The 13,102-nt window shown below is 41.0% G+C and overlaps 1 protein-coding gene across 1 annotated transcript; it reads left to right on the top strand.

Moving 5' to 3' along the window:
* Nucleotides 1-704: 704 nt before the first annotated feature.
* LOC138956484 (ATPase ASNA1 homolog) lies at nt 705-11,302 on the top strand (the record flags this gene model as incomplete). Its single annotated transcript, XM_070327827.1, has 7 exons — nt 705-852; nt 1,297-1,351; nt 2,040-2,133; nt 4,606-4,756; nt 5,118-5,225; nt 7,059-7,253; nt 7,652-11,302. Coding segments are annotated over 7 exons (874 nt in total), but the record flags the coding sequence as incomplete, so codon positions are not given.
* Between the last annotated feature and the right edge of the window lie 1,800 nt (nt 11,303-13,102).

Here is a 13,102-nt window from a genome sequence, read left to right on the forward strand (position 1 = left end):
GCTATATATATGCACTCCGAGTGTATACAGGATCCATGGGTCTGTATACACTCCTACAATGAAAAGCTCTGTTACAAATCTGTAGCCAATGAAATGCCCCCTAACAAGTCGTTAGGAAGTAGCCAATGAAAAATCAGTCTGACGTATGGACTATCTCTTTTTCGGAGTGTCGAGGGTTGGCAAATTATGGACGTTCACATAGTATACAACCGTTTCTAGGTTGATACGCACTCCAAGTGTGTTCGAACTCCGACAATAAACTGCCGTGAAGTATCACTATCAGTATCAGTTTCGTGTGTGTGTTTGTTTTTGTCTGTGTTTGATCCCAACGTACTTTAATTGATACCATGAATCGAAAGTGAAGAGTACCTTTGCAAAATGGTGTTGAATGACGCTCAGAGTGTTGATGCAGTTCAGTGTCTGGTGTTTTGACTTATTTAAGTACACCCCCAGAATGTAATCAAGGCCGTGCAGCATCAGATTGTTTCCATTTCTTTGTACTCTTATAATCAACTGCTCTGCGTTCCTATCGCAAAGTGGTGTCGAATGGCAAATTCGCTTTGCGACCGGAAGTTAACGCCGAGTGCGTATGGCAATTGCGAAATTAATTACTTACAGTTTCAGTGTTTCATTGACTGCCGACGCCAAACTGTTGTGTTGTGTTTTCCTTAATCTCAACCAGTTGATTTTGTGTATGTGTGCAGCTGCAGCCTGGCATTACAACTGTGTAAGGTGAGAGAGACTGTGCTGATTATTTCCACAGACCCAGCGCACAATGTGTCTGATGCCTTCAGCCAAAAATTTTCCAAGGTGCCAACCCTTGTCAAAGGATTCACGAACCTCTATGCGATGGTGAGATTTTGATATATTGGCTAGTTAAGTTTTTGTCTTTAATGAACAAGATTGTATGTATCCATGCTTGAAGATGGAATCGGACTTTCAAAACGTTGAACTTTAAAGATTTTCTTGTTTTCCTTTCCAGTATACTTTTTGTCCACATATCATAATGATGATTCTTAGTAAATCTTACTAGTTAAACGTAAAGCATGAAACTAGCCAAGAAGAAGTCAGGAATTTATGAATCATAAGATGATTTCCTGGTATATTTTTTTATATAAATTTACAATACATCTCACTCTCACTCTCAGGAAGTTAAACTGAACAGCTGAGAGTTAGAGCAGTAGGCATTTGAAGATCTTCTTTTCTGATTTAATTTTAAGATTTCTCAGCTTTTATGTGATGCACATATTTTTTATCTTTGTGATTCACATATTTTTATCTTTGTTTTGCATACAGGAAATTGATCCAAACTTGGGGCTGTCTGAATTGCCTGATGAATTCTTCGATCAAGGTAAGGTTCTATCTTTGTGCGGGTGTGCAGGTGTTTTTTGTGGTTGTCAAGCTGAATATTTGATGAATGTTACTGAATATTATTATTACTGAGTACTTAATTATTATTTCTAGGGTTTTTGAAGACTGAAAAATGTAGGTGCTTGTCAAAAAGGTTATTTGGTAATGGTATAGAAAATACTCTGATAGTGATAGTGATACAGTCACGACCTTGCTTTGAAGAAAGGCTATTTGCTGCTTGAAGAGACCTTGAGGTTGAATTATGAATGTGAGTACATGTACCTTAGACAGAAGGAAAGGATAGACCTTTATAAATATGGTTTGTCATACATAACGACTTGAAACAAATCTCATAATAGACGATTTTCGAATTGTATCGCATGTGGAAGAGTGAATACCCTTGCCAAAACCTCTGACAAAGATTGGGGGGGGGGGGGGGGGGGGAGGCAATCATTAGCGATGGGTGTGTTGGAAACACATGCTCCTGACCAATCACTAGTGTCGGGTGTGTCGGAAACATGTAGACAGGAGCAGCGTGTTTCCGACACACCCCTTGTTAGTGATTGGCCCCTCCAATGTTTGTCAGAGGATTGGCAAGGGTATTCACTCTTCCAAAACCCATACAAACCCCACAGAGGTTTTTTTCTGGATTTGTCTATTGAGAAACCTGTTTCTCTCTGTTTGTGTAGCCGACGCGATGACTGTGGGACGTAACATGGTCCAAGACTTGCTTGGTTCATTCCCTGGTATTGACGAAGCCATGAGTTTTGCAGAGGTCATGAAGTAAGTGCTGGGGCAAATTGAGTGTCAGAATTATCTCTTTCACTCACAGTGGGGACCTTGGAGGCCAGTGCACGAAGCAAACCTGGGGAACACCCAAATGATTGCTACGCAGCTGCGGGCTCTGGTTGGTTAAAACAAAGATTTGAGATGATGAGACGAAAAACCGAGGTCCCTTCGTGTACACCACATTGGGGTGTGCACGTTAAAGATCCCACGATTGACAAAAGGGTCTTTCCTGGCAAAATTGTATAGGCATAGATAAAAATGTCCACCAAATACCCGTTTGACTTGGAATAAAGGCCGTGAAAGGTGAATGCTCGCCTAAAAGGCTACTGAGCTTTACTGGCCGATGTGAATGCGTTATACATTGTGTGTAAAAAATGTCTGTTGTTCTGTCTGTCTGTAAAAAATTCTATTTCAAACGGCAGAAATTAATATGTAAGCGCCTAGGGCTATATCTAGATTAGGCGCATAAAACATGATCACAATAATAATAATTTGTTGTCATTTCAATCAGTCAAACCCTGTGGTTTCTTCCCAGCCACTTGGGTGGTACCCAGTTTCACTACGTGCACCTCTGCCCCAGACCTGTCTGCCCTTACTATTTTAGAGTAATTTATTACTATTGTTTAGGCTTTTGGGGGGAAATATACTCCATTTAAGACTAAGTCCAGACTACGATTTTCAAATGTGCTTCAAATTAGGTTTGTGTTGCTAATGTTGGCGTTTGTAACCACTGGGTTACTATTTTGGTCATCAGATTACTATTTTTTTTACTTGACCATTACTCTTGTCAAGTGTTGGGTGTAAACTGAGGTCTGCAGCCATGATTTTCTTACAACTCTTTCTTTTTTTAGCAAATTAAAAGGGGTGTGACCACATACTGTATTTGTAAACCAAAACAATTCACAGAATACTGTTAGTAAGTCAAAGTGTGTGTGGGTAGAAAAAAAGCCTGGCTAATTGTCATATGGAAATTGGTAATAATGATATGAGAGTGATATGATGTGAAAACCAAAGAAGAACGTTTCCAAACAGAAAGTCTAGTCGGTGAACGTCACACTAAATTGTGTATGATGACTATGACTAGGAGTCAATTTTGCCAGAAGGAGATGCTCCTGTATCTATCTATATATATATATACTTGTGTGTGTGTGTGTGTGTGTCCGCGATGCACGGCCAAAGTTCTCGATGGATCTCTTTCAAATTTGGTGGCCATATTCAGGTACACCCCGGACACAACCTGGTTGATGAGATATTTCAAGACGTGCTCTCAGCGCGCAGCGCTGAACCGATTTTAGTTTTTCTCTGGATCCATTCCCAGTAACTCTTCCTTATCTTCTCCAGTGTTTTCAGCGTTTATCTCCCTTCCTTCGTGTGGCGTCAATCCATATTCCTGTTTCTATTTTTAGAAGGTCACTGTCGACAACGCTCAATCCATATTCCCGTTATACTATTTTTAGAAGGTCACTGTCCCGGCAAAGCCGGGTATTACTCGTCCTTATCTTCTCCAGTGTTTTGCACGTTTATCTCCCTTCCTTCGTGCGGTGCGCCGGAAAAGCCGGCGTACACCCGGCAAAGCCAGGTCCCCGGCACAGCCGGGTATTCGGCTCGACTTCTTCCCGGCGAAGCCATACCCGGCGAAGCGGGTATTCATCTAGAAGGATTGCTTTAACACTTTTAAACTAATGCAATCCCCTTTTGAGACCTCAAAAAGTCTTAGAAAAATCGGGTCATAAAAAGGAGGTAGATTCACAGAGATTATGGACAATAACTTCTGAGAAGGCAGTGTCTTAAAAGGGTGGAACGACGGGCGCAGTGGCGTGGTGGTAAGACGTCGGCCTCCTAATCGAGAGGTCACGAGTTCGAATCCTGGTCGCTGCCGACTGGTGGGTTAAGAGTGGAGATTTTTCCGATCTCCCAGGTCAACTTATGTGCAGACCTGCTAGTGACTTAACCCCCTTAGTGTGTACACGCAAGCACAAGACCAAGTGCGCACAGAAAAGATCCTGTAATCCATGTCAGAGTTCGGTGGGTTATAGAAACACAAAAATACCCAGCATGCCTCCCCTGAAATCGGCGTATGGCTGCCTGAATGGCGGGATAAAAAGTTTAAAACGGTCATACACGTAAAAATCCACTCGTGCTAAAATAAAAAACATGAGTGAACGTGGGAGTCTAAGCCCATGAACGAAGAAGAAGAAGAAAAAGGATGGAACTGGAATTCTTAATTGGGGGGGGGCTCTACAAAGGGGGATTCCATTGTAACAAATCATGGCTGAACTTTTCTGTCTGTTATTTCTGTCAGATATGAGGTGGGAGTGGAGGGGCTATTAGTTTTGAGGACCAATTACCTTGCCTTGAATCAAAAAAGTGGAATTTACGGGGGATCAGTCGAAAGGCCAATTTTGTCAATATTCTGGCCTGTAAATGTGCCTGAGCCTTTTCTTGTATCATTTAATTCTCTTTCAGATTGGTGCGTACAATGAACTTCTCTGTTGTGGTGTTTGACACGGCACCCACTGGCCACACTCTGCGACTGCTGTCTTTCCCCAGCGTCATTGAGAAAGGGCTCGGCAAGCTCATGAGACTCAAGAACCAGATTGGCCCCTTCATTTCTCAGGTTTGTCTTAACTTGGACACAGTTGGTGTGTGTTCACGTTTGTTTGTTCGTCTGTCTTTTACCAGTTTGAACTGCTTGTTCTGTTTGTTTCAAGTTTGTGTTTGTTTTGTGTGTGTTTGTGTGTGTGTGTGTGCACGTATGTGTCTGCCTGCCTTGTCTGGGTATGCGTTTAACCTGTTGGGGATGAGGGAGAGTATTTGGAGGGGGTTTAATGACCTTCTACCATCGTTTCAGTTTGTAAGTTGTTGTAACAATGCCTGGGATTGAGAGCAGTATGATATCTTTCTAGGCAAACGACTAGTAGCTTGTTTCTTACTTTCTATCTGTTTATTTATTTATTTGTTTGTTTATTCACTTACAGTTGGGTGGAATGCTAGGCATGCAAGATGTTAATGGCGACCAGATGTCCTCCAAGTTTGATGATATGATGTCCACAATTAAGCAGGTCAACGAACAGTTCAAAAATGCTGTGAGTTGAATTTCAATTCTCTGTGTGTGCGTGTGTGTCCGAGTGTGTGGGTGTACTTGCTTGCATTTGTGCATCTTTGTACGCCTGTTTGTGTCTTGTCTGTTTTCCTCTCTCCTTCTCTCTCTCTCTCTCTCTCTCTCTCTCTCTCTCTCTCTCTCTCTCTCTTTCTCCCTTTTCCCTCTCTCTCTCTCTCTTTCTCCCTTCTCTCTCTCTCTCTCTCTCTCTCTCTCTCTCTCTCTCTCTCTCCCTTCCCCCCTCCCCCTCTCTCTCTCTCTCTCTCTCTCTCTCTCTCCCTTCCCCCCTCCCCCCTCTCTCTCTCTCTCTCTCTCTCTCTCTCCCTTCCCCCCCTCCCCCTCTCTCTCTCTCTCTCTCTCTCTCTCTCTCTCTCTCTCTCTCTCTCTCTCTCTCTCTCTCTCTCTCTCTCTCCCTCACTTACTGGTTCCCAGTACATTATGTCTTTCTTTTACTTCAACTGTTTTCTTTACTTTACTTCCAGTCTCTACCCTTTGACCACATCTCTGAGCCCAAAGGCACTCTTTCTCTTTTTCAGTGCTCTCCCCTGTCCCTTGGACTGATGTGTTTCCTTTCACTGGCCAGAATGTCATTTAGAAACCCTTTTTTAGACCATCCCAAATTGTGAGAAAATTGGGTCTTGAAAGAGAAGAAGTCTTAACAAGTCGCGTAAGGCGAAAATACAACATTTAGTCAAGTAGCTGTCGAACTCACAGAATGAAACTGAACGCAATGCAACGCAGCAAGACCGTATACTCGTAGTCCACCGCTCACGGCATAGGCAGTGAAATTGACAAGAAGAGCGGGGTAGTAATTGCGCTGGGAAGGATAGCACGCTTTTCTGTACCTCTCTTCGTTTTAACTTTCTGAGCGTGTTTTTAATCCAAACATATCATATCTATATGTTTTTGGAATCAGGAACCGACAAGGAATAAGATGAAAGTGTTTTTAAATTGATTTGGAAAATTTAATTTTGATAATAATTTTTATATATTTAATTTTCAGAGCTTGTTTTTAATCTGAATATAACATATTTATATGTTTTTGGAATCAGCAAATGATGGAGAATAAGATGAACGTAAATTTGGATCGTTTTATAAAAAAAATGTGTTTTTTTACAATTTTCAGATTTTTAATGACCAAAGTCATTAATTAATTTTTAAGCCACCAAGCTGAAATGCAATACCGAAGTCCGGGCTTCGTCGAAGTTTGCTTGACCAAAATTTCAATCAGTTTGGTTGAAAAATGAGGGCGTGACAGTGCCGCCTCAACTTTCACGAAAAGCCGGATATGACGTCATCAAAGACATTTATAAAAAAAATGAAAAAAACGTCTGAGGATATCATACCCAGGAACTCTCATGTCAAATTTGATAAAGATCGGTCCAGTAGTTTAGTCTGACTCGCTCTACACACACACACAGACACACATACACACACATACACACATGCACATACACCACGACCCTCGTCTCGATTCCCCCTTCTACGTTAAAACATTTAGTCAAAACTTGACTAAATGTAAAAATGGAGGTAAATGTACAGGTCTACATCATGAACAGAAAGTCTCGGAGAGCAGCTTCTTTAATAGATAACAAGTTTACCAAACATGAATATCTGAGAATGCAGAAGCAAAGCCTATTATTTCAGTTTGCTACAAGGGCATAAGAGTGTCAAACTTGTTCTTCTTCTAACTGTATCCTATTTAACGATTTACTTGACTCTATTGCAGGAATGGACAACATGTATGTGAATTTACATCACTGAGTGTTATTCGTTAAGACCATCTATAAACTTCAATAATCTTCTTGATTTCTTGCAGGACCAGACAACATTCGTCTGTGTGTGCATCGCCGAGTTCCTGTCGCTGTACGAAACAGAGCGCCTGGTGCAGGAGCTGACCAAGTACGGCATCGACACGCACAACATTGTGGTCAACCAGCTCAACATGCACAAGTCAGGAGACTGCCGTCTGTGCATCGCTCGACAGAGGATACAGAGGAAGTATCTCGATCAGGTCGGTCAACAAAATGGTTCATATTGCAGTGGTCGTCTTTGTATGATAATGTTTCCAAGTTCACAGCGAAAGCCTCTGGGTGGGAAAACAGGGTAGAGCACTGGACTTGTGATCCTAAGGTTGCAGGTTCGAATCCCGGCAGGGACGGACACGGGTCAACTTTATGTGCAGACTCAGAGATGGTATCCATGCCCCACCCCTGTGGCACATAAAAGACCTCGGCCATAAGTGCAGGTGGCTGATTACACCTAAACACGCATACACCTGGGTAGCATGACTCTTGTTGCTGCTAGCTTTCCACTGGGAGGAAGCGGTCCGAATTTCCCATCATTGGGATAATAGAGGAAATTAAATTGAATAAAAATGAAAACAATTGCCTTGTTTTACTGTTATTGCAGATTGACGACCTGTATGAGGATTTCCACGTGACGAGGCTGCCCTTGCTGGAAGACGAGGTGCGAGGAGTGGAGAAGCTCCAGCCTTTCTCCGAGTACCTTCTGCACCCGTTCAAACCTGACTAGCGCTTACCTCTCTCATCGCCCTGACTATTGCAGCCTGGACTGTGTACATGGGGGAAAATGTCAAATAATTATCGTGGCAGTGTAATTATTTTGTTACGGGAACTCCTTTTGTGTGATTTTGTTTGGTGTTGTTTTGTTTGGAGAGTTCTTGGTTTGTTCTTGTTGTTGTTTTTGTTAGTGGGTTTTTTCTTCTCCGAAAGTGTGTGAGCTGAATATGTGTTGAGGCTTTTCTTGTGGTAATGCATGTGTGTGTGAGCTCCTGAGTATGTGCGTGTCTGACTCTAGGTTTATGAATGGTTTGAAGGAACGGGATCTTTCACGGTAAGCCAAATGTCACAGAAAGTTATCAAGGATTTTGGTTCTGATGAATTCCTCTTTACCTCCTGCGGGTTAGGGGGAAGAATTTACCCGATGCTCCCCAGCATGTCGTAAGAGGCAACTAACGGATTCTGTTTCTCCTTTTACCCTTGTTAAGTGTTTCTTGTATAGAATATAGTCAATTTTTGTAAAGATTTTAGTCAAGCAGTATGTAAGAAATGTTAAGTCCTTTGTACTGGAAACTTGCATTCTCCCAGTAAGGTAATACATTGTACTACGTTGCAAGCCCCTGGAGCAAATTTTTGATTAGTGCTTTTGTGAACAAGAAAGAATTGACAAGTGGCTCTATCCCATCTTCCCCCTTTCCCCGTCGCGATATAACCCTTCGTGGTTGAAAACGACGTTAAACACCAAAGAAAGAAAGAAATTCCTCTTTATTCCGATATAGTACACACCTATTTCAAGTAATTATTTTGAAACTTAGGGACTCAAAAAAATTGTATATTATGTCCATTTCTCTTTCCAACCTAATTTACAGAGTGCCAGTACTTTATGCATAAGGTAATTCATTTTTAAAGATACTCACTGACCATTGTAGAACTATACAAGAAATTCTCATGTTTGCATGGCCAAGTATGATGTCATATTTGAAACTAAAGGTATTGCAATAAAGGGTAATCCTTCATCTTTTTTCTCATAATGCAGAAATGCCAAAGTGTCTGGCTTCTCAATTTTTATGCTTTATTGAATACACTGAATGGGGCAGGGGTGCGAACTGTACGTACAAATTAAAGCAGCTTAAAGTATTTAAAGGGAGGAAACTTATGCACATATTAAAGGAACATTTGGTAAAGTAGATTGGCTTTCGTGAACTGCGCTGAGAGTAAAAATCCTCAACTCCAGATTTTACATCTATGACACAAAATTGAAAAAGTAGTACTCTATTTTGCCATTGAGTAAACGGTGGTACCTCCCATGCAGTGACCATCTGATGAGAGAACACCTCTCAACAAAGGACACTTTCTGTTGCCCCTCAATCTATAAACTTGACTGGATTTGACCTGCACAGATACCACTGTATTTCAAAATGAATAAGTTGGAAATGGATATGGTTGCTGTAAGCTGTGTGCATGTTTGTGTATTTATTTATGTGTGTCTCTTTGAGTGTGTGTGTGTGTGTGTGTGTCTTTCTGCATATATATATATATATATATATATATATATCTGTAGATGAGTGCATACACATGAGTTTGTGCTGTGTTGCCCCTGCAGTCATCTTTTTGAACAAGTTGATATGTGTTCTGCCGACACATGTATGGATCGACAAGCATGAAAGTGGACATATACTGTTAGTGTGTATCTACACCCACTTACCTTGCGTACACTTTGAAGTTAATGTTCCAATTGTTTCTGTGTCCTTCCTCCGAAATTTGCGTGTGGCAGCCTAAATGGCGTGGTAAAAACCGTCATGCATGTAAAAACCAACTCGTGCAAAAACATAGGTGAACACGGGAGTGTCAGCCTAAGATCGAAGAAGAAGAAGTTTCTGTGTCCTTGAATTCATTACAATCATAATGTTGTTTTTTACCTGCACTCTCACAACCTGTTTGGAGGTCGTGCATTTCTGCCAGTATCCATGTAAACATTATCTGGTTTTGTTTTTGATTCAGTGTGGAGTGTTGGACGAATCTAGCACAATCTGACCAACCCCCCCGCGGCTTAAGGGGAAGAATTTACCCGATGCTCCGCAGCATGTCGTAAGAGGCGACAAACGGATTCTGTTTCTCCTTTTACCTTTGCTAAGTGTTTCTTGTATAGAATATAGTCAATGTTTGTAAAGATTTTAGTCAAGCAGTATGTAAGAAATGTTAAGTCCTTTGTACTGAAAACTTGCATTCTCCCAGTAAGGTCATATATTGTACTACAATGCAAGCCCCTGGAGCAATTTTTTTGATTAGTGCTTTTGTGAACAAGAAACAATTAACAAGTGGCTCTATCCCATTCCCCCCCTTTCCCCGTCGCGATATAACCTTGAACGGTTGAAAACGACGTTAAACACCAAATAAAGAAAGAAAGAAATCTGACCAAGTAAGGGAGAGCACCAGTGACAAAATCTAACAGTCAAAGGAAAGTAAGCGCTCTAAATATATATATACAACAATGGTAAGTGAGAGGTAATGCTGAACCAGTAAGTATCCTGGTAACTGAGAGACTGTAAGCATTGAAGTAAACAAACAACTTTTATCCGGAAAGAGTTTAAAAGAAAGTAGTTAATTTCAGTGCTTTTTCTTCTCTCAGTTGCCAGGAAACTGGTTCCCCATTTTTGTCTATATCTAGAGCATCGCCCATTGTGGGAATTTCATTTGCAGGTTCACCTATTACAGATAAAGGCAGTTGAATTCTACCCCTACAGCGGGGATATAGCTCAGTCCATGATTGTCAGTCATGGTAGCCTATTAACAAAACATCTCAATTTGCCACTGCTGCCTCTGAGCAGGTAAAATCTGTATTTCATCACAGCAGTGATACCAGGTGTACATATAGTTCTGCATACTGTAATGTAAACAGCATATTTATTAATAGTTTAAGAATGTACTGGCAACCTGTTACATTTCCTGGCTGTCATTTATGTCTATAACTTGCAATGATGACAGGGTTTTCCAATTTTTTTTTTTTTTACTTTCATGATATTTGGGCATTTGAATATTTAATTAAAAAAGTCAAGAATGTGTGCTTGTTTTAATTCTAGAGCCGTCTGACAATTTTGTCGAAGTTTCTTATACTCGTTGGTTCATTTTATTTTGTTTATAATGTCTGTAGCTGTTGCAGTCAGCGTTTGTTCTTTAGGACTTCACTTATTTTCAAATGTTATTTTTTTATTGTCATAAATTTGTGTGGTTTAAATTTTGGAGAGAGACATTGTGAATAGTGGGGACTATTTATAGGGATCTGAGACAAGTTTTTGTTCATCAGTTAGTAACGGTTTAACCAAAATTAAATGAACCAAATTTGAAATAAAGCAGTGGCTTAGACATTCGACATACAGCTAGCTACATACTGTCAAGCGTCCAGAGTCCATGTCGAACTTTCTGTATGACCGAGAAAAGAAGAAATAAAGCACTCAAACATGACTGGGAGAAGACGTTAGGAAGGACTAGTGAGGAAGTTTTTCTTCTCTTTGAGAATAAAAATTGATTTTACCAAATTTTATTGCACAGCTGTGTGTGTGTTGTATGTGGGTGAATGTTTGTGTGTGTGTGTGTGCGTGCATGCATTTGTGTGCGCATGTATGTGTGTGTGTGTGTCGAGGGGGGGGGGGGGGGGGGGGCCATGCAGAAAATGCAACTAATAAAGAACTGAACATGAAATATTTTATCATTATGTAATGCACTTGTCCATACAAACACAAAGGCACGTGTACACATCTACACATATCAACTCGCACATACAGAAGCACTATCTATGAATATCACATTTACATGTATAACAAAAAATACACAAGCAAAAGCAGCATCCCTTTTGAGAAATATGTTTGCAGCTTGTAAAATATATTAATGTGACGCTACAGAAATGACAGATTTGTAATTGGATACCTTAAAAATAGTGATACGATTTAAATGATAAAGTTGCATTACACAGACGCACGCACGCACACACACACATATATATATTGATTCTCCTCTCTCTCTCTCTCTCTCTCTCTCTCTCTCTCTCTCTCTCTCTCTCTCTCTCTCTCTCTCTCTCTCTCTCTCTCTCTCTCTCTCTCTCTCTCTCTCTCTCTCTCTCTCAGTGTTCAATGTTCAGTGTTCTCTCTCTCTGTGACACATACAGTGTTTTAAGCGTCATTCAGCGTATCACGAACTGTACAAGCAGCGCGTCTAACATTGGATTTGGTTTAAACAGTTTTTTATTCAGTTGCATAAATACAAAGCCGTAGTTGAATGTTATAATAATGGAGCACAACAAGATAAACTTACAAATGTGCTCTTAGAAACAAACGAGTAATGTGGCGGACGATATTGTAAATGCATGATATTTAAACAAAGAAAAACAAGAACAACGACAACGAGAACTTTTGCAACAGTGGTACGGAAAACTCACACACACACAACACACACACACACACACACACACGCACAATGACACACACACACGCACACACACACACACACAGAGGACAATCAGATACAGGGAGAGAGAGAGCGAGAGAGAGAGAGAGAGAGAGAGAGAGAGAGAGAGAGAGACATTGGCATTGGATTTACTGGTGAATGATATATCCTGTTTGCTATCTCTTCAGTCATCGTTCAATACATCACAACGGTAGACACGCACATATGGCTTCAGGAAGCAAGCGGAACTAAGACACACTATATCCTTCCTGTGTTAAATGGAAATAAAAGAACACGGATCCGATCAAGCTTTGCATGGGAGATAAAGGCCATCCACCTTAATTGACACTTCAGGGAAGACCTACTCAAAACCTACACTGTGACGGCCTGGCCCCTTCCTGTGCAGATTGGGAAGAGTGTGTGTGTGTGTGTGTGTGTGTATGTGTTGGCCGGTGTTTATGGTGGGATAACTCGACTCCCGCGCGATATTTGGCGCTTTACTTCGCCGCACATCGTTTTAATTCGACGTCGAAAGAACACGTCAATAATGAGTGTTTTTATTTTTTTTTCTTCTCAAACAGTATTCTTAAAGTCTAAAACATGTTTACACTCGCCCTCCGTTTCTGTAGCTTTAGAAATAAACAAGTCCAGATATAACACATTTTTCGTCATTTGCGGCAAATGTCCAGATATCCCCCCCCCCCCCCCCCCCCTCAAACACGTATATGTGTGTGTTTGTGTATGTATGTAGGCCTATATGTGTGTCTGTGTGCACTGATGCGCGAGCGCACACACACACACACACACACACACTCACACACACACACACACATAATATTAATGGGAGGAAAAACCGAATTGATCGGCTGACCCTTTCATGGAACTAGTATGATCCGGATTT

This window comes from Littorina saxatilis, unplaced genomic scaffold (assembly GCF_037325665.1).
Source record: "Littorina saxatilis isolate snail1 unplaced genomic scaffold, US_GU_Lsax_2.0 scaffold_816, whole genome shotgun sequence".
NCBI lineage: Eukaryota > Metazoa > Mollusca > Gastropoda > Littorinimorpha > Littorinidae > Littorina > Littorina saxatilis.